The sequence below is a fragment of the Gymnoscopelus braueri genome (assembly GCF_963280865.1).
Source record: "Gymnoscopelus braueri genome assembly, chromosome: 21".
Lineage (NCBI taxonomy): Eukaryota > Metazoa > Chordata > Actinopteri > Myctophiformes > Myctophidae > Gymnoscopelus > Gymnoscopelus braueri.
In genome coordinates this window covers 17522530-17544643 of record NC_137623.1, presented here as the reverse complement: position 1 = coordinate 17544643, position 22114 = coordinate 17522530, and the positions used below count along the sequence as shown (strand labels likewise).

General features: G+C 41.5%; 2 protein-coding genes across 2 annotated transcripts in view; one reads left to right on the top strand and one right to left on the bottom strand.

The window, feature by feature from the left end:
• The window catches only part of cubn (cubilin (intrinsic factor-cobalamin receptor)), a gene marked incomplete at its 5' end in the record, with an annotated part of 100080 nt that overhangs the window by 42955 nt on the left and 35011 nt on the right, over positions 1-22114 (top strand). Inside the window, 2 exons of the mRNA XM_080418203.1 lie at positions 323-522; positions 1470-1651. Coding sequence (XP_080274329.1) covers positions 323-522; positions 1470-1651 — 382 coding nt within the window. The remainder of the gene's footprint in view (positions 1-322; positions 523-1469; positions 1652-22114) is intronic.
• LOC308077492 (myosin heavy chain, fast skeletal muscle-like) lies at positions 2768-21931 on the bottom strand (the record flags this gene model as incomplete). Its single annotated transcript, XM_080418204.1, has 39 exons — positions 2768-2834; positions 2938-3066; positions 3719-3814; positions 3928-4032; positions 4598-4768; positions 5107-5232; positions 5314-5517; positions 5875-6183; positions 6589-6713; positions 7196-7361; positions 7817-8000; positions 8463-8659; positions 8891-9009; positions 9190-9316; positions 9739-10128; positions 11030-11120; positions 11206-11351; positions 11763-11939; positions 13055-13293; positions 13982-14241; positions 14470-14606; positions 15061-15184; positions 15271-15388; positions 15503-15590; positions 15870-15937; positions 16797-17100; positions 17476-17646; positions 18231-18380; positions 19131-19249; positions 19711-19849; positions 19970-20073; positions 20189-20287; positions 20382-20445; positions 20533-20625; positions 20756-20870; positions 20961-20988; positions 21084-21240; positions 21493-21636; positions 21725-21931. 39 exons carry the CDS (start codon positions 21929-21931, stop codon positions 2814-2816), a joined length of 5811 nt encoding a protein of 1936 aa, XP_080274330.1. The 3' UTR covers positions 2768-2813.

Here is a 22114-nt window from a genome sequence, read left to right as displayed (position 1 = left end):
ATTTTTATGCGAACATTTGTAACTCAAATCTTTGCTTCTGGGGGGTCCATGGAACAAAGCATTTTAAAATGGTGGCCAAATACATATCTAGAAATGTTTTCTAAATCCTAACAGTATGTTGCTATATCAGTGGTACTCCAACTTTTCCATGTCAAGGACCCCCAAAAATGATATGTATTTGGCTGTGGACACCCAGAAGCAAAGTATAGCCAAAGTATAAAATGGTTAAAACGGTTGCTTTCCCGGTCTTAATGGGTCAAGTCGTGTCAAAGTCACACTCGTGAGTCTTGAGGGTCGCGTTCTATTTTCTGACCCCCCGTAGAGCGTTCCAGCTGGAGGGCGACTGCAACAACGACCACGTGGAGATCAGGGAGGGCAACTCCACGGGGGCTCTGGTGGGCCGCTTCTGTGGCAGCTCCCTGCCGTCCAACTACACGTCCCTCATTGGCCACATCCTCTGGATCAAGTTCCGCTCCGACCACTCTATAGCCGGAAGAGGCTTCAGAGCGACCTTCTCACACTGTGAGTGTGTTAATGTGTATTGATTTGTGGAATTCTTTATTAGCACGTTTGTTAACAGTGACTGGTTGTACAGTCAAAGGTTATGCTAAAAGAATAACGCAAAAAGACCCAGGCAGCTTGTTTGCATTGAGGTCCATTGTACTAAATTCATCAGTAATACATATCTATGCTGTCGGGCAAAAACCAGCTAACTCCAACATTTTATTTTTTCAGGAAATGAAAAAAACAAATATAAATTTTCCAGGAAATTAAGAAAACCTTATATTTTTAAAACAAAGCAATACAACCTCATCAAAGTTGGTATTGTGAATTTATATATTGTCGGATACTTGCATGTATATTATCACCACTTTACCCAAATCCAGCTGAAGTGGAGTTAGGAGGTTTTGTCCATCATTGATACCTCCAAGCCCACAATGCTTCACAACGTGAGAATGAATGCCCTGATGCTTCATGACACTGCTTACAGTATATAAGCCTACAATAATAATCAGGACTTTAGATATTTCAATAACTTCTGCAAAGAGGGGTTGACAGACTTTCAGTTTCAGTAGAACTAGCGAGAGAAATGCATTTCTTGTCACATTGCTCTCCTCAGAAAACACTACATAGATTTTAGAAAAATAGTTGTCTTCATAACATTAGCGTGTTAAACAGGTACACTGCATAGTAACTTTTAACAGACTACGGAAAACAACACTGCCTCGTTAAAGTGTGTAGTTAAGGGCTGTAAAACCAGACAAGACTAATACTTTGTCATTCGGGCAAATAGCGAAAATAGCCAATCTACAAGCCCACAACACGTCGCATAGTGACCAGTTGTGAGCTTATAGATCGTCTATTTCCGCTATCTCCGGAATCTTTTGGGATGCCTGGTTGGATGCTGTTTTTGGACAGCAGGTTGAAAGCGGTTAGCAGACAGTTGAGATCTCTCTCCCTTCCTGCAGTGTATGGCAATGACGTGACGGGGGAGTCGGGCCAGATCGCCTCTCCCCTGTACCCCCGTACCTATCCCAACAACGCTGACTACCGCTGGACCATCACCGTGGACGGAGACAGCTACGTGGAAATCCGACTCCTGGACATGGACATAGAGGACCTGTCCAACTGCTACTACGACCAGCTCAGAGTAAGAGAGTACTTTATGTGTAGTATCAACTCAAGTTCTGCACTTTACTTTGTTTTTTGTATACATTATAAGTATACTCCACTACTATCTCAGAGGCAAATAGTGTACTTTTTAACTCTGCTACAATTATTTGACATAAACAATGTGCAGAGAAGAATCCGCTCTCTGCTTATTGCGTCTCTAATCCCTCCGTGTTGGACAATAGCCTGGTAAACCATCCCGGTCGGTTGAATTCACATTATCATGCGTCTTCTGTAGACCGGTCTGGCCCCAAGCGCTGGGTGGGCGTTTTGCAGAAAAACGAAAAGTGGAAGAGCCAATCGGCATCTGTCAATCACAGGGCCCTGATGCTGAGCGCAGACGCTGATTGTCTCTTCCACTGTTTGGTTTCTGCAAAACCGGCTCAAATAGTCATCCATCCATAGTAATCAAATTTCTGATTGCTCATCTGTATGCTCGGAACCAGGTGAATATTCAGACGTGAATCTGGTTGTGTGGGTGTGTGTTTGTGTGGGGTTATGTTGACCAATGAACAATCAGAAATTGCGGATCTACAAGCTTGCAATGCGTCACATTGTAGATCGGCTTTTTTCAAATATCCGAAGTATGACATAGGACTTAAGTGACTTAATTTTGTATAAATAATAAAATATGCAAAGTGACTGAAGATGTCAAATGCTGTAAGTAGGTAAGGTGGTCACCTTGTGGCCTGTTTGAGTATTCCAACCAGCAGCTACCAACCTGACTTTAATGGACAGGCAGCTATAGATCCCAGTGCTGGCTCACACTTATGGGCCCTATATCTTTTGCACCCGGTGCAAAGCAGAACAAATAAAGAATGCAGGTGTCATTGTTAGTTTCCAACCAATGCAGCTGTCATTTTCATGCCAGGTGCCCACGTGGTATAATTTTGTGAGGTCTTGGCACTTGAAAACCATTGTGTGATTTGCATTGAAAACCTTTAAGATTCAGTACACATTTATGCATCTTTGCAATGGATTTACCAAATGGTATATACATGTGAGTTGGAACCAGAAAACTCTCACAAACCGGTCGATTTAAAGTCATTGACAAGACAAAGTAATGCATGCAAGAAAGCCACCTTTATTGAAAACAATGGGTCATATTTTATGACTTTGTATGGTGACTTGAATTGGAGAACTTATTCAGCAGCATCTTTTCCCTGTACAAATAGGAATATAAGATATTCAACATTAATATTTAGTTAAATCTTAGTTAAAGTCGATAATCATTATAATAAACCTCCATATTGCACATGTATTTACTTTGGAGTCACGGCTTTTGGCTCTCATCTTGTTAACCTGGGCTTCAGCAATGTCAGCACGCTCTTCAGCCTCCTCCAGCTCATGCTGGACTTTTCTGCACTTGGACAGGTGAGTGTTGGCTTGTTCCTCCTACAATATGATAGAGATGGTTCAAAGCCTCCATATTTGAAAAGAGCATCTTGCAATTATAGTCCAAACAAGACAATTTCAGGATATTGTGTAACGTGTGGTTGTGGCTAATGCAGTATAGCCCATGCAGCTTCATGTTCATGAGTGCCTTGGGACCACATGAATGAGCCTTGACAGGTTCTCATTGGAACGGCACGATCGTGGCTCTGTTCTTGTTCTTGTTTGGCACCCCAAGCGAAAAATCTTAGAGGAAACAAAATCTATTGCTTTCTGTTGTCCATTTTGTAAATGTACTTTTACCATTATGCCTGAAACACACTGCCTGCGTCTGCAGCATGTATGCATTGTGGTGGAACAGCTTGCTTTTCCTTTTCCTTTGTTACAGTATCATGTCAGAGCTTCCACAGCGCCCAATGCAGTGCAGCTCTGCGGTGCGGATGCCATACCACAGAGGCACAGCAATCTAGAGATTATGTGTGCCGCTCGTGGAAAGCAGCAAGATAGACACTGAAAAATGCTCTGCTGTTGGTCATCTTCACATAATAGCAGCATTATTTTTACATAACTATTATTCCTTAGTTACACTGTGACAACAACACCATGCCCATGGCAACCACAAGTGTAAATCCATCACTATTTATATTTTTCTTACCGCTTCCTCAGCCTGTCTCTTGTAGCCCTTGACCTTCATCTGCAGTTTGTCTACCAGATCCTGAAGTCTGGCAAGATTTTTCTTGTCCTCTTCAGTCTGAAGTGAGAGTTAATTTAACAGTAGTTGTTGTAGCAGTGGTATGTTCATGCAATCTATTCATTTTGTCAATGGCATGATGGTCATCGAAGTGAATATCGTATACAGTATACCTGGTATGTCAGCTCCTTCAACCTCCTCTCGTTCTTGCGGACACCTTTAACAGCATCTGCTCCACGCCTCTGTTCAGTGTCGACCTCTCCCTCCAGTTCACGCACCTTCGAAATGTTATTAGACATTATGAACTTATTTATTCTTATTTCATTGTCTATGACAGGGGTCTTTAACAGGGGGTCCGAGACCCCTAGGGGGTCATCAGAGTTACTACAGGGGGGCCGCCAAATCTTTGTGTGATAGGAACCTTTTTTTTTACATTAACCACTTGAACCCTAGACTCCCTATTCTGAGGAGAACTTTAGCCAAAAATAGCAGATCTACAAGCTCACAACCCGCTATTTTCGGCAAAGAGGTTTTGTCTAGAGGGGGGAAAAGAGCAGACCAAGTACAGAGCCAAAGGTCAGGTTTACTAAGTATTGAGGGTTTACAGTAAGTGGTTAAATGTCTGAAAATACACATTATCATGAATCCAACAAACACTGATGACAGTGCTGTCAAACAAGTGCATGAAATCTATGAAAAAGTACAAGTAAGTATACAATTTTATACAATATGTGGTGGGGGTCCCTGCTTTATCTCTCTCTCAGATAAGGGGTCCTTGGCCTGAAAACGTTGAAGACCCCTGGCCTATGACTATAAACTGTGTTGAAGTAAACTACACCTTACCCTACACTCCAGTTTCTGGAGTTGCTTCTTGCCTCCCTTCATAGCCAGGTTCTCAGCCTCATCAAGACGGTGCTGCAGGTCCTTGACAGTGACCTCCAGGTTCTTCTTCATCCTCTCCAGGTGAGAGCTGGTGTCCTGCTCCTTCTTCAGCTCCTCGGCCATCATAGCTGCCTGGAAAGTCATTTTTGTATAAGATAAAATATATACTTCATTGTTCTGCAAGGACCCATTTTCTTGGTCTCTCCATGGCGCTGCATCACACAACACACTTGTGTTGTGTGATTGTGTGAATTTCATTTTATGAATAAAATGCAATTTTGTTAATACTAACTTGGCCGGCTCTATTAGCTCAATGGTAAAAGGTTCAGCACTTGCGCAAGAAAACAGGTTCAAATCCGGGGTAGAAGAGGACAGTTACATAGTGCTGCTTTAACCACACTATAAGCGTGCTTAAATTCACATGGGGATTGTGAGACAATCGTTCATTGACTTAAATCATCCTAACTTACATCAGTGATGGCTTTCTTGGCCTTCTCCTCAGCATTCCTTGCTCCTTGAATACAGTCATCCACTTCACCTTGGACCTGGATCAGGTCAACTTCAATTTTCTTCTTGGTGTTCAAAAGGCTTGTGTTCTAAAATAAAGATTCAGTTTATCAATGTAAGTATGCGTGACTTGTATGTTAAATATGTTGAGAGTTTTTCCATTGACTTACCTGGGAGCGCAACAGGCCAGCACGTTCACTAGCATCCACTAGTTCTTGTTCAGCCACTTTGCGGCCTCTCTCTGTCTGTTCCAGAGCCACTCTCAGCTCCTCGATCTCTGCAACCATGAGGCCGCTCCTACGCTCCAACAAGCCAGCTTGCTCTTTCAGATCTTCTTGGGCTCTGAGAGCATCATCAAGGTGCAATTGGGCATCCTAAAATAAATCACATTTGAAGCGGTGAAGACGAACGTCGAACAAACTTGTTCAGAGCAGTTCCACTGTTTGGATATGTGTCTAACTCATTGGTTCTCAAAGTGGGGTCCGGGGACCCCCAGGGGGGTACCGCCGGCCGGCCCTCCCATTAGCCAATTTCAATATAAAGGATATATATAGCCTATTAATCTTTTTTAAGCAAACATTTTTAACTCAAATGTTTGCTTCTGGAGGTCCCCTGGTACCAAAAAATTATTTCAGATGGGGGTCCGCGGCCAAATATAATATCAATTTGATGGGTCCTTTTCTGACACGAAAAAGTTTGAGAACCACTGGTCTAACCACTATGTTTTGCACCTTAAGCTGTCCCTGGACGTTCCTCAGCTGCTTCTGGGCCTCAGCAGCCTGCCGGTTGGCATGACTCAGCTGAACCTCCATCTCGTTCAGGTCTCCCTCCATCTTCTTCTTGATCCTCAGGGCATCGTTTCTGCTCCTGATCTCAGAGTCCAGAGTGGTCTGCATGGACTCAATCACCCTCTGGCTGTTCCTCTTGATCTGCTCCATCTCCTCGTCCTTCTCCGCCAGCTTCCTGTCCACCTCACCCTTGATCTGGTTGAGCTCCAGCTGCAAACGGAGCATCTTGGACTCCTGGTGCTCCAGAGTACCCTAAGAAGTAGTAGTTTAAATGTAACATCAACATTGCAACACTGTTTGAACATAAAACATATATTTTTTAAGAGAGGACTAAAGACCTACCTTTTCAACAACGCTTTTTTTTAAACTACACTGGTTTTACCCCTAGGCTTTATGCCCTCATGTTTTAAACGTTTTGTTTCTGTTTCTTAGATCTTTTATATTGGTGTGAAGATTTTTATGCAAATGCTAATTGCACTTTGAGATTTACACAAATGTAAAGTTCATTATAAATAAAATCCATTATTATTATTATTATTATTATTATTATTATTATTATTATTATTATTATTATTATTATTATTATTATTATATTAAAATAAATCTAAAATATAGACCATTGCGTTCTTAATTTGGAACCTAAAATGTTTTTTTTACCTCAGCTTCTTCAAGGGCTGTCTGGATCTCTGTCTTCTCTGTCTCCATCTGTTTCTTGGACTTCTCCAGCTCATGGATTATCTTTCCAGTCTCACCGATCTGTTCAGTCAAGTCTGAGATCTCCTCTGCAAGTTGATTGAAAATTATGAATGAGGAATTTTTCAATCAGCAACTATTTTGCGTTTGCTTTTGAATAAAGTTGGTGTAGCCTAATCTACAATTGATCTTGAAAGTTTAAAAGCAAAACGATGACCATTTGATGCGTTAACAACATCAGCAGTGGCTCAAGAGAAATGTACAAAACATGCTGTATTGAAGCAAAACAAACTGTTATTAATCCATTAAAACCAGAAAGCATTTGTGTCATTTTAGATTTTAACCACTTTAACTATTATTTTATACTTTGGCTTTTCAAACCTTTGCTCCTGGGGGTCCCTGGAACAAAATATTTTGAGATAGGGGTCGGCGGCCAAATACATATAATTTTGGGGGTCCTTCACATGAAAAAGTTTGAGCACCACTGATATAGCAACATATGTTTTTCAGAAAACAGAAGACATTTGTAGAATCTGCCTCAGGTCTAAAGAAATATGTAGAGAAAACTTACGTTGCAGGTTCTTGTTCTCACGCTTCATGGCCTCCAGCTGGTCCAGAGACTCCTCATAGGAGTTCTTCATCTTAAACAGCTCGGTGCTGAGAGAACGAGCCTCTTTCAGAGCCCCCTCCAGCTCGGCCTGTCCCTCCTCGTATTTCTGCTTCCATTCTGCCAGGACCTGCACACCGTTTGTAATGACATGTGTACATTTTTACCCCACCCCACGAGGAGGCAATAATTATTTTGTCTTAAAATGATGAATGACATAAGCATAAGCATATTATACAATATATTACTTATTACATATCACAAGAGATATAACTTATACAGACAACACAATCTGTTTAGCCAGCTCCTTTTAGAACTGAATCAATTTTTGGGGAATAATAATAATAAGAGTCACCAATCAGCCAAAAAAGGCTATAAAATAAAGCAGCAATCTCTCTTGACCTTTTAAACAAAATGTTTTCAAAAGGCAGCCAAAAAAATATATGTAATATGTACTATTTTCTTACATAGTAATATGGTATGAATATAATAATACTGTTTTGGCAGAGTAATACCTTACACTACTCGTTACTGGGTTGAATAATAAACAGTGACTTGTTACTGCTCAACACTGGTCAAAAGCACCTTATCGAAGTTCCTCTGTTTCTTGTCAAGGTTGGAAGCTAAACCGTTGGCCCTCTCCACGTCAATCATGAGGTCTTCCACTTCACCCTGGAGTCTCTGTTTGGTTTTCTCCAGAGAGGCGCACTTGGAATTCACAGCCTCGATTTGCTCCTCGGCTTCCTGAAGACGCTGGGCGAGCTTCTTCCTGTTGATGGGTTTTGAATGGAATCACATTATTGTGGGCAATATGTTGTACAGAGAGTGGTTCCTTGTGGTGTGAAACACTAATCGTAATAGAGCAATGGTTCCCAAACTGGGGGTCGGGACCCTTTTAATACCTCTAAAATGAAAACAAGACCAATACTACGTCAAAAGCAACCAACAAACTATACAATAAAAAAAAAGTCAAACATTGGCCAAATGGTCAAATATTACCTAAGAAAGAGGCAAACAAAATGAAAATAGCTGATCTACAAGCTTGTAGTTCGGCTATTTTTACAATATTTATCTGTGGAACCAAGGCAAACTAAACTCCTCAATTCCAAGTGCCTGTCAGGGTGGGGGTCCTCAGTTCAAATATAATTATTGTGGGGCGGTCACAGCCTGAAAAGTTAGGGAACCCTTGCTATAGAGTGGTACCTCATAGTGTAAAACACTGATCACTTACTTGGCTTCCTCCAGCTCCTCAGTGCGTTGGATAGCATCAGTCTCATACTTGCTCCTCCACTGAGACACCTCGCCGTTGGCCTTGGACATTCCACGCTGCATCTCCGACTTGGCCTCCTGCTCCTCCTCAAACTGCTCCCTCAGAAGGTCACTGTCATGGCGAGCCGACTGCAGAGCATGAGCAAGGGCATTCTTTGCCTGACAAAGCAGAAAATTGCCCAAATAATGTCAGCTGAATGGAATTACAAAATATATCAAACTAGGCCATCACTCTGAGGAAGATGTCGTAGACATCAAAATGTCAGTCACCAGTTACTATACTAGCACCTTAAACAAAAAGGCTTAAAAATGTCTGAGCTGCTCCAGTGTCCTCTCCTCCATAAAACTAGAACTATTTGTAAAACCAAAAAAAAAAGAGTTGTTCCTCACCTTAACCTCCTCTTCAACGTGTCTCTTCAGCTCCTCAATCTGCTGGGTGAAGGCCTGCTTGCCTCTGGTGAGCTGTGAAACGAGGGCTTCTTTCTCCTCCAGTTGACGACCAAACTCACCTACAGTAGTTAGAAATTTGAATATTCATGTCAAACATTTAAATAATCTTTGTTGAATACATATTCCTTAAAGTCCTGGGATAACTGTTGATAAAAAGCATTTTCTCAAATTATGGAATTTGCTCAAGTACCATTGACGAACCATGTAGACAAAGTAGACTTTATACGGTGAACATTTACCGTTTTCTGTCAACAGTCTTGCTCTCTGAGCTCCAACATCATTTATCTGGCGAACATTCTCATCACTCTTGGCCTTGATTTCACCGAGTTGGTCCTCAAGGGTGCGACACATCTTCTCAAGATTTCCCTGTTAATTAACATTTGACATATTCAATCATTGAACTAACGTTCATGTATTTTGATTCTTCTTTTTTTCTGATTGGTTCATAGAGAACCGCAGTCTGACATCACTGCCGCTAGAGGCAGTGATGTATATCCCCCTGTACCAGTTCCCCCTGTACAAGCTCACAGGGCGTCACTGCGTGCCACGCTGCGAGCTTGTACATCTGCTATTTTAGAACGTTTTTGAAAAATATTGAAAATGTTGAATAATTTAGATTTTTTTTAACACACATCTTCTCTCACTGGCACAAACTCTTCAGATTGGGTTCTGCGGCCAAATACATATCAATTTGGGGGTCCTTAACTTGAAAAAGTTGGAGAGCACAGCTCTATTGAACAAGTATCATCTCAAGAATTATACACACAGGCATTCATTCCATTGTGTACCTTTGCCTTAGCAACAGCCTCCATGTTGCTCGACAGGTCGTCGATCTCCATCTTGTATTCGCTCTTCTCCTTCTCCAGTTTCTGCTTGACTCTCTGGAGGTTGTCGATCTGCTCGCCCAGCTCCGCCACGCTGTCGGCCTGCTTCTTGCGGAGAGCGGAGGCGGTGGCTTCATGCTGCAGGGTGGACTCTTCGAGGTCACGACGCAGCTTCTGGCACTCGGCCTCGCGCTTCTTGTTCATCTCGATCTGAGCGACGGTGGCTCCGCCGGCCTCCTCCAGCCTCTCGCTGATCTCCTCAAGTTCCCTGGAGAGGTCGGCTCTCTGCTTCTCAACCTTGGCGCGAGCAGCGCGTTCCGCCTCGATCTCCTCCTCCAGTTCTTCAATACGAGCCTTTCAAATTAATGATATTAGATTAACATATTGTCACCTTGCTAAAATAATGGCCTACGTAATTTTTTGAGGAAAATTATATATCCTTATTGAAAAGGATATAGGAAAAAATGCTGTTCCCACCCCAGTAGTATAATGGCCTTAAGAAATCTTAAAGTGTGACCTAAGCCATAAAATGGCCTAAGTCACAAAGACATTGTGACTTAGGCAAAAAAACTTTTGCTTAAAGGACAACTTTGTTTTTTTACAACCAAAGTTTATGTTTTAGATTGTAATTAAAGTAAATAAAAGATGAGTGTTACATTTTTTTAATTGACGGCTTTCTATAGTTTTAGCAATTTTTGCGATATTTTTTACAGTGGGTGGGGGCATTCTGTCCGGTGGCTAAATATGTATTTTTTTACACAATAACCCGGCGTTTTCTTTATTATTATTTACAGTAGCTCTTCTAGCCCTCAATAACTCACATCTGGCCATCAAAGACCACAGGACCTTTTTTATTGTGTAAAAAGGGCATATTTAGCCACCGGACAGAATGCCCCCGCCCACTGTAAAAAATATCGCGAAAATTGCTAAAACTATAGAAAGCAGTAAATGAAAAAAAAAATAACACCCATCTTTTATTTACTTTAATTACAAGCTAAAGTAAGTCACTTACTCCATTAACAAGTCAGGTTTACACAAATTGGCCTCAGTCATTTAATCCTCTTATGTTACATAACTGACAGACAGCATTATTTGTATGTCAATAGTCATGCTATAAACGTTTTGGGTGAAATCATTAAGATTTGTTTCTGTTTTCTGAAGAAAAAAAATACATAGGCCATTATTTTAGCAAGGCGGCGATATGAAAATGATATACACTCTTACTTATTATTAACGAGAAAAGAAAAGAAAATACCTGGAGTTCTTTGATCTTCTTCTGTAGCTGGGCGCCCAATGATTGTTCATCCTCAATCTTACTCAGAAGCTGGCTTGTTTCAAAGTCCTTCCTGTGGAATACAGTACACAGATACTTTAGTGTAATTCTGCAGGTATTTTTTCTCCATGTCATTTCATATTGTGGTTCCACATTACTTCTTTATCCTCTCGTCAGACTGCTGCTTGTCATTCTCCAGGTCCATTATGGATTCCTGGGCCAGTTTCAGATCACCCTCGAGCTTTCTCTTGGCTCTCTCGAAGTCCATGCGGAGCTTCTTCTCTTGCTCCAGAGAACCCTCCAACTGCACAATGATACATTATTATTCAGTACAACAATACACATGCGTATGTATTCAAAACATCTGATTCACTTGCAGTGTTAATGTTGTTGACTAAAACTATGACGAAAACTTTTTGTCGACTATCTTTTGTAATTTTTATGCTTGGTTGCGCATGGCTGTCACGCTCTGAAAATAGCCGATCTTCTTCTTCTTGGCGGTCAGATCCGCATTGATCTCCTCCTCGTCCTCCAGTCTCTCACTTACCTCTTTGACCTTTGTCTGAGCTTGTAGATCGGCTATTTTCAGTAGCTGGTGTACAAATCAGTCATAGATTTAGTCAACTAAAATCTTGGACTGGAATTGTATTCAAAGGACTATGAGTAATCAAAAGCTGCTGTCAAAATTGACATCTGATTCACTTGGTGAACTCACATCGTCAACCTGCTGCTCCAGCTTGACCTTGGCCTTGGTCAGAGTGTTGACTTTGTCTTCCTCTGCCTGCAGGTCATCCAGGGTCTGCTGATGTGCCTCTTGGAGGGCTTTCTTTTCCTTGGTCAGCTTAGCAACGCTCTCATCCTGAGAGCCCATCTCCTCAGTCAGGTTCTTCACCTAAATAAGCAGAACCGAATTTGCTGTCATGAATGGATCATTATTGTTCTATAACTTGATAAGACCGCTAGAGTGTATAATCATGAGTGGATCATTATATTATTGTACTTTTTTATACATATTGGTGGAATGCTTGATTCTGATTGGTCGATCACTGAATTCATCGGTGTGTTATTTCTGAATAATGACCGCTGAACAGACTGCCGTCTAATCAAAGGCTCAGAGCACCTGCTTGATTTTGTGCCGTATCCAACATGACAGCCATGTAAACAAACACACAATGTCATTTACAGCTAAACATTGCTCCCAAGAATGTTTTTGAAAACATTTGAAGCGAGAAATAGACAGTGCAGTGTCCGAAAATGGATTCTATTTGATCAACACTTCCTGTTGTTTTCTGAGGCGACACGTTGCACTGGGCGCACCGTGACCTGGCATAAATTAATGGAATACTTTCATTACCGTAAGCAATGAAATCCTTTGTTTTGTTACTTTTGGGTCAATTTATAGATTTCTTTATTAAAGGACGACTTCACCGCTTTTCAACCTATCTTCATATAATTGGTCCTCACTAATACTCATGATAAAATGGTACCATTTGTTTCTACTCGGCCTGTGTCTCATAGGAGGACTGTGGACAGTCCAGAAACCGTCTACCAGTGACATCATCGTTAGGCATGATTTTTTTTTCCAACAAGATTTCACATTTTTTATTTCGATTTTTATTAACTCGAGAACAATGGCTTCTTTTATTGCATTGCAACTTTCCAGGAATAGAAAGCCTGCAGTTTCTATTAGCTTGGATTCCCCATTGATGATGTCACTGGTAGACGGGACTCTGAACTGTCCACAGCCCTCCTCTGAGACACAGGCCGAGTAGAAAAAAATGGTACCATTTTATCATGAGTATTAGTGAGGACCAATTATATGAAGATAGGTTGAAAAGCGGTGAAGTCGTCCTTTAAGTAGCCGTGTAATAAGCGGATGATTAGACCTCTCTGCGTCGCGTCGGGATCTAATCATCCTGTTGGGGTTTATTTCTCAACAATGACCGGCTTGCCATCAATTATCCCTTACATAACTTGATAAGACCGCTAGAGTGTACAATGTTGAACCTTGTTTTCGGTGGCGTGTTTCTCCTTCTCCACTTTGGCCAAGGTGAGCTCCAGGTCATCAATGTCCTTCTTGAGCTCAGAGCATTCGTCCTCCAGCTTCCTCTTCTTGGCGGTCAGCTCCGCATTGATCTCCTCCTCATCCTCCAGTCTCTCAGACACCTCTTTGACCTTTGCCTCCAACTGGATCTTACTTTTAATAAGACCCTCACATCTCTCCTCGGCATCACTCAGATTATCTTCTCCCTTGTGGTCAATGAAAAAATTGAGGAAACATGTCAGCATTAGTTCTGGTCGAGATATACAGTATAAGATTTATTTTGCAGTTGCCTGTTAACACAAGGGACATTAACAGACTCTTAGCAGGCTCTAATGTTGGTGCTAAACCGGTATGGTTTCGAGGTGGTGGCGGAGGTAAGAATGAGGAAGAAGCATGGGGTCTATCATGGCTAACCGTTGCCAACATCCTCCCAAAGGATATAGGGCTGCTGAGAACCAGCGGCATAGATTCTTTATCTGCTGTGTTTTATTTTTCTCATATATTTATTTTATTGTAATTGCCCTGATGGTCACATTTTCCGTGTAGGATCTAAAGCAGTGGTCAATGTGGTCCTTGATGGGGGGTTCCAGGGGGTCCCCAGCTAAATTTGTTAATACAGCATCACAATCATTTTAACCATATTTTATACTTTGGCTATTCAAAAATAGCAGATGTATAAGCTGCTATTTTTGAATTTATGTTTTACTTCTCTTCTCTGGGTCCCTGGCACAAAACATTTTGAGATGGAGGTTCCGCGGCCAAATACATGGCCAATTTGGGCCATTTGGGTCCTTGACATGGAAAAAGTTTGAGAAGCACTTATCTAAAGGTCTTATCCTATCACAGATAAGATAAAAGATAAGATATGAACAAAACACCCCGTAGTGTACTTACTGATGACGCTGCCATGGCCAGGTTATTCTTCTCCTGCACCACAGCCACCATTTTCTCTTCCAGTTCCTTTTTCTTGGCCAGGGCGGTGGCCAGGTCGGTCTTCATCTTTTCATAGTTGACCTTTATCTCTGCCAGCTCCTTCTCAGTCTCAGCGCTCTGCAGAAGAGGCTTGATCTTGTAGTACAGCTTCATCCATGGCCAGCTTTTCACATTGACGAATGAGCGCACGTTGAACTGGATGGAGTAAATGGCGTCTCTGTGGAGAAACAGTTACAGTGGATCATGATTGTGGACACTCGCCCCCCCCCCCCCCCCCCCCCGAGCTGCAGATTGAGGGTTTCCATGAAATCAGCATACTCTCACTCCCAAAACATACTATAATGACTTCATGGGACAAATGTGACCAAACGGAGGTGCCCTTCATGCCGTCCCGGTTCACTTACAAATTGTCCTAAATATTGATTACATTATGTTCTCAAAGTACCTTCTTGCATTCATCTTGGAAAACTCCTTCCTCATGACGTAACCTCGTGCGAGACCCTGAGTCAAGGTGACCAGAGTGGCCAGTTTTTCATCTCGCATCTCCTCCAGCGTACCCAGCAGACCAGATTTGAAGAACACCTGAGTACAATTTTACAAACAATGTAACTAAACAAACAACCGTAAAATCTACTTTTAGTCCTCTCTCAATAATGTTAAACAAGATTCGGGGTAGGGATGGGACAATATGAAAATTACATAATTGTGATTAACGATATTATCGCAATAATCAAAATATGCTTAAAACTTGAAATGTCACTTTTGTGGACCACTTTAACGCCCAACATCCCTATTCTGGGGGGAACGTTCGCCAAAAATAGCCGATCTAGCGCACAACACGTTGCGTTTATCAAGTATAGAGGGTTTAAGTGGTACTGACTTTCCTGCTCAACAAAAGCTAATTCATCCAAGTGTATTACGGAACATGATCACTTAAAATCTTTGCGTTACTAGCGTTATTATTTGGAGTGTATTTTAAATCAGGATAAACGATAATAACGATTATCGTCCCATCCCTAATTGGGAGAGTGTTTACCTTGGTGTGTCCAAACTTGTACTCATCATGTGGTACGTCAATGGACCCAAGCAGCTTCTCAGAGGCTTTCTTGTTGTCCATGAACTGGCCCTCGGGACATGCGCTGGCATTCAGTACTTTGTACCTGTTTTGCAAAAGTCCATGGTCATTTTGTGTGTCTCCCGTTAATAGGTGTGGAACTAAAAGCTGCTGGAAAAAAGTAACTGATACCTCTGCTTGAAGTCAGCGTATGGAATTCTGCTGGGGTAGCCCTTCCTGCAAATTCTGATACCCTCCAGCACACCGTTACACCTCAGCTGATGTATGACCAGGAAGTTCTCCATCAGGCCTGTACAGATGTTGCTTCATTATTATTAGGACACAATAATTACACGCTGGCTTAAGTTGCATCAAATGACCACGTCCACAATCATTATTTAAATGTTTTATTTTCTGTGTTTACCTGGAGTCTTGGACTCGTTGGGAATCAGGCAACGCACAAAGTGAGGATGAGTGCTCCTCAAGTTGGTCATCAGCTTCCCCAAGTTCTCCTATGGAGACATAAAAGAGCCAAGTAGGCTTATTATTTCTGAAAAGTTATACAATATTGTACTGTTCACTACAATTATTTGAAAACTTAAGTTACTAGTCACTTTGCAGATTTAGACAATTTAAAACATACATTAATCACCCTATTTTTATACTAAAAAAATATTACTGTATAAGCTCACAACAGGTGATACAGTAATTGTTTAATTCCTACATTAAAATATATTGTGCCTATTTCTACAGGACTATAATGTTGATAATAATGAATACATTATTCTTACCCTGAAAGCAGCAGACACGGTCTGCATGGAACCACCCCCCTTCTTCTTGCCTCCTTTCTTTGTATGATCTGTTTATATTTGTTAGAATCATGAGTGGACAGTTAATGAATTGATTTCATTAGATATATTGATTTCCTTTATTACAGAAACCTTTGTCAAGTGAAGGGTCGCACTTAAAGCGGCAAGAGTGAGTTTATTTCATTTCCGCATATCACAAGAACAAAGGTTTCGGCTATCCAGCCTTCATCAGTGTGATGTTCATCAGACACCGATGAAGGCTGGATGGCCGAAACGTTTGTTCTTGTGATATGAAGAAACAAAAGAAACTCACTCTTTCCACCCTGAGTGCGATCCTTCACTTGCCAAATGTCATCGTTTTAAGAGGACAGTGCGCCAGACGACTCAGAGCTTGTGGTAACAACAAGTTGATCTGTCTTTATAACAGAAATAAATCTTAAACTTAGCTAATTCTACCTTCAGGCTCAGGTGAGGGATAAAACACAGCCAGCAGTTTAACCCATTAAAACCAGAAAAGCATCTGTGTCATTTTAGATTTTTAGCTATATATAGCACATTGGTTCTCATATGTTCGCTATTCTAAAATTGAAGATATGCAAACTCATAGTGCGTCACTTCATGCCGCGCTATGAGCTTGTAGATCTGTTATTTTGGAAAAATCATAATAATTTGTGCAAATCTTTTGAACATATTTTTGAAGCTAACATTTTTAACTCAAATCTTTGCTTCTGGAGGTCCCTGGAACTAAATATTTTGAGATGGGGGTCGGCGGCCAAATACATGAAAAGGTTTGAGAATCATTGATATTTTTTTCTTCCAGAAAACTGTTGGGATTTAGAAGACATTTGGAGAATTGGCCTCAGGTCGTAATGGGTTAACTGTATGACTATATTATATTAATAAACATACCTTCAGGCTCAGGTGGGGGATAGAACACAGCCAGCAGTTTAACTGAAGACTTCTGGTACAGCTGCACAACAGAGTCATTCAGGGGGTCTTTATTCTTTTCAAGCCAGCCTCCGATGTTGTAGTCCACGGTTCCAGCGTAGTGCAGCAGGGAGAAGGTGGCCTCAGCCTTACCTTTGACAGGCTTGGGCTTCTCAAAGGCTTTAGTCTTTCCAAGATGCTGGTCATAGAGCTTGTTCTTGAAAGTGGTGTCTGAAGCCTTTGGGAACATGCACTCCTCTTCAAGGATGGAGAAGATGCCCAACGGCTTAGTGAAGGAGACAAAAGACAAATCACCAAAAACACAAACTTAATGCCAATGACAAAAACTATATTAAAAGGATCCCTGCCTAATAAGCCAAATATGCCTTAATACATTATAATTGTCCTCTATAACTAAAATGGAAAATAAAAAACACCGTACACATTGTATTTGTTTTAGAAATAGTTCATCTTTCACTCAATAGGGGCAATGCCTGTCGCAAGTTGATGATGTCATTTGTCCATGTGTGGTCTAGCCCTATGGAATTTATGGAATGCATGTGAGGAAAAAAACAACTCAATGAGCTCAATGCAGACAGCCAGGTCCATGTACCTACCTTCTCAATGAGCTCAATGCAGACGGCCAGGTCCATGTACCTACCTTCTCAATGAGCTCAATGCAGACGGCCAGGTCCATGCCGAAGTCGATGAGGTCCCATGGGATACCTTCCTTCTTGTACTCCTCTTGTTCCAGAACAAACATGGTGTGGTTGAAGAACTGTTGCAGTTTCTCATTGGTGAAGTTGATGCACAGCTGCTCCAGGGTGTTGAACTGTCATTAGTGGAAATATCATTAGCCCCAGTCTCTTAACCCATTAACCCATTTAGACCTGGAACACCTATACGTTGTGTACCTTTCAATCCCGGAACACCTTTGTGTAACATTAGCTGTTCCTATACAATATATAGAAACATTAATCTTTTTTTGAACATTTTGAAGCTTTTCAGAAAACTCCAAAAAGGGATTTAGAAGGCCTCAGGTCTAAATGGGTTAAAGGAGTTAAAGTCCTGAATTCATAGAGATGTTTTTAGTTTTTGCCAATAGTTTGATGTCCGGTATAGGAGACTTGCAGAGTTATTATTCTACAAATGCCTTCTCAATCAGTAGTTCTCACGCTTTTTTGTAATTAAAAAATCAAACACTTTCAAGATTTTTCAAACAATTTTAGCTATTGAAAAATAGCAGATGTACAAGCTCGCAGCGCGGCACAAAGTGATACGCTGTGAGCTTGTTGATCTGCTATTTTTCAATAGCCAACGTATAAAATCTAAAATGACACAGATGCTTTCCCGGTTTTAATAAAGTAATTGTGACAAAGATAATTAGTCCACCACTTAAAACAAGTCCATGCTTACATCAAAGATTTCAAAACCAGCGATGTCCAGCACACCAATGTAGTGGTTTCTCTGCTGCTTGGTGTCCAGCATCTCGTTGATTCTGATGACCATCCACAAAAACATCTTCTCATAGATGGACTTAGCCAAGGCACCCACTGAGTTCATTACCTAAGGAAATAGGAACGTTATTAGTAGGGGTGTGAATTGTTATTACATTTCTTCCAAAGAAGTACCTCCATGCATTTCCCCCCCCCCACATATTGTGTGCGCGTGCGTGCATGTGCGTGTGCTGTGTGTCTGGCAGTCTGAGCCTAGCTTAACTCTCACCTTTGGTCTCTCGACAGGGCATCAGCAGCAGTTGCCTGCACTCTGTCTCTCATTGTTTCTTTGGCAGTATATCATCCTCAAGCCCCTAGAACCCATGCAGTGGTTGCATTGAAGCGCATTGGACATGCTGGCCAGTGTACTGCAGCTCAAAACGGCCGGGGCTACTATACATGAACGAGCGAAAACGGTTTCGACCAATGGGCTCACGAGCTTGCGCACAAGCTTGCGCACAGGGCCGCGCAGCTTGCAGAATGCGTCACCGATGTGATGCAAAACGTGTCACAGTGGCCCCAAATAGGCCTCGTCCATCACACTTCACAACCCGGAAGAAGGTGTGATTTCTCCTCATGCGCTGGGTGCAACTCAATGCAAGTGGATGGGAGAGGATTTCCGGTGCCCTCTCTGTTATTTTTAACTCTATGATCATACTGTACATACAATACATGGCTACACAATGTGTAGTTCTTATGGGTAGCACTAACTGTCAAAATATTCCAGACTATAATTAAGTCTGGACACAACTCAAAACGATATTAGAGTTCTAATGGTTCTAAGTGCGTATGAATTCAGAACAATAAAATAATTGCTCACCTGTGGCACGGTCTGTCCCTTAGTGACATACTCGTTTCCGACCTTCACTCTGGGGTAGCAATAAGCCTTCAGCATCTCTGCTGAGTTCAGACCCATCAGGTAGGAAATCTTGTCAGCCTCTAAAATAAGTCATACAAAGGTAGAACATATGAAAATACAATACTTGTGATAAACGGTTGATTATTTTCATTCCTTGGCTGAAGACAATGCTCACCCTCTGTGATATTGATAAATACTACCACTACTACTACTACTACTACTACTACTGCTGCTGCTGCTGCTGCTGCTGCTGCTGCTGCTGCTGCTGCTACTACTACTACTACTACTACTGCTGCTGCTGCTGCTGCTGCTGCTGCTGCTGCTGCTGCTGCTGCTGCTGCTGCTACTACTACTACTACTACTACTACTACTACTACTACTACTATTACTACTACTACTAATAATAAAGATGCAGCTCACCCTCCGTGATCATAATAAATAATAATAATAATAATATAAATAAAGATGCCGCTCACCCTCCGTGATCATGATAAATAATAGTAATAATAATAATAATAATATAAATAAAGATGCCGCTCACCCTCCGTGCCGTCAGGCTCAGCCTGCTCTTCACGCTGCTTCTGTTTGAACTTCATGACCCCATGATGCATCACTGCACCTGTAAACTTGTAGATGTACTGTTTATCCTCACCACTGAAGCCCAGGATGTCGATAGCGTCCTGTATTCAAAGGATTGAGATTCAAATATTAGATTAACAAACATCACCTTAGAAAATACATGCACTTGCAGAGCAACTGACTGCATATTAGAAACCTATTATAACAGTATGTTTACTGACATCAGTGGCATCAAACTCGACTTTGTCGTCAATGCTGGCCACAGTGATCTGACCCATGCTGCACAATGGGAAGTCATAGGGGTTCTTGGTGATCAGACACATCTCTTAAAAGGGGTTAAAAACAAGGGTGAAAATTCGTTTTTCATTGATTACTTCATGTTATCACTGCATCATCATCATCATCATCATCATCATCATCATCATCATCATTCAATTTACCAATAATGCCAGGTTTGTGGTCGGTCATCATTTGGTAGAAGATGTGGTAGCCTCTCTCTGCAGGAAGCTGAAAGGTCACTCTGGACTTCTCCAGCAGATCTATAACAGTCGTACATAGCTCAAAATCGGTTCCTCTAAAAACGAAGGCACATATAATGCAATTATCATACCTGTATCTGAATTTCATACTTACACGTCTCAATATCAGCACTGGACAGTTTACCGCTATTGTTGAAATGGATTCGGATGAATTTACCCTGTTTCACAAAGCACAATTTGTAAAGATCCCTCTGCATTATGAAATGATTGCAGGATTTCTCATTACATAATTATTTTACACTTACAAAGCGAGATGAGTTGTCATTCCTCACAGTCTTGGCATTACCATAGGCCTCCAGCAAGGGATTGGCTGCAATAATCTGATCCTCCAGGGACCCCTAGCATGTTTTAGACATCAACAAATTTAAAATTTGGTCAGAATTCTTTTAAATTTAATTGCTATATTGCATATAAATTATTTATGTTCAAAATGTGTAATTCGTTCAAGTTAAAAACCTTTACTTATACCTTGATTTTGCCAGCACCGGCTGGTGCATCCGACTTTCCTCCAGAACTAGCTGCTGTTGCAAAGTACTGGATGACACGCTTGGTGTTCACAGTCTTTCCAGCACCGGATTCTCCACTGGTTATAATTGCATACATTCAGAGAAATGCAGTTAGTGAATTTGATTACAATCTTCTTGTTTTAATGCCTAGTAGATGATAAACTTACGTGATCAAGACAGACTGGTTCTCCTTATCTGTGAAATATAAAGCAAATGCATGTTTAGTTATGTATACAGCACAAAACCATTATAGACACATATTTTTTTACTTTGTCCTGACCAGTACGTACCCATCAGCATGAACTGATAGGCGTTGTCAGAGACAGAGAAGATGTGGGGTGGAGCCTCCACACGCTTCTTGCCTCTGTAGGCATTTACAACGTCCTGGTCGTACACTGGGAGCCACTTGTAGGGGTTCACAGTTGCACAAAACAAGCCAGAGTAGGTCTGAAGGGGAGAAGAGAGAGAACATTATAAAAATATACAACATAGCAGCGAGCAGTAGCACGTCACATATCTGGGACAACGGATCACTAGGGCTGGGGGATTACAGTCACGAGTTGCACATGGCATCAGGGAACAGCAAAGCATTATTATTATTATTTTCCTACTCTTTTTTCTTTTTGTCATTGCTTTGCTGTTGACAGCTCAGAGCAGAATACTGGACTGTTCTCGGAGTCAGTAGGTAGCAAATCTTACATAGATCATCCACGCTGCATAACGCTCTTTGAGGTTATACAGGACAGTGGCTTCAGTGAGGTGGGTCATCATGGCCATGTCCTCAATTTTGTCATACTTGGGAGGGTTCATAGGGGTCACATCCTCCTCTTTTACAGTTCTTTCCTAAAAAAGAAAAGCAAAAAACTTCGGAATGGATTGTGATTACAGTTGTACTGTGCTACTATTTTATTTTAGATACACCTCTACCTACCTCCTTGCTTTCGAGCAATTCCACGGTGACTTTGGCACCGTCCTTCTTTAGAATTTTACACTTGAGATACAGCTCCTTAACATCAGCCACATATGCTGCAGTTTTGGCATCAAAGGGAGCACTTTGAGCCTCAATTCTCTCCCTCTCTGGCTTACGGAGATATATGGCAGCCTTGCCATACTGCGCCATCTCTGCGTCCGTACTCATGGTGGCGGCTTTCTGTAGACAGACAAATAGATGGCGTTGATGCCTTTGCTCACTTGAGATCTGAGCAGATGATTCTATGACTATGTAGGACTATTCTTATATATTATAGCTTATTATAGGTTTAATAGAAAAAATATGAACACTCACTTTCCCCCTCTACACAGTAGCTAGGAACCTTTCCAC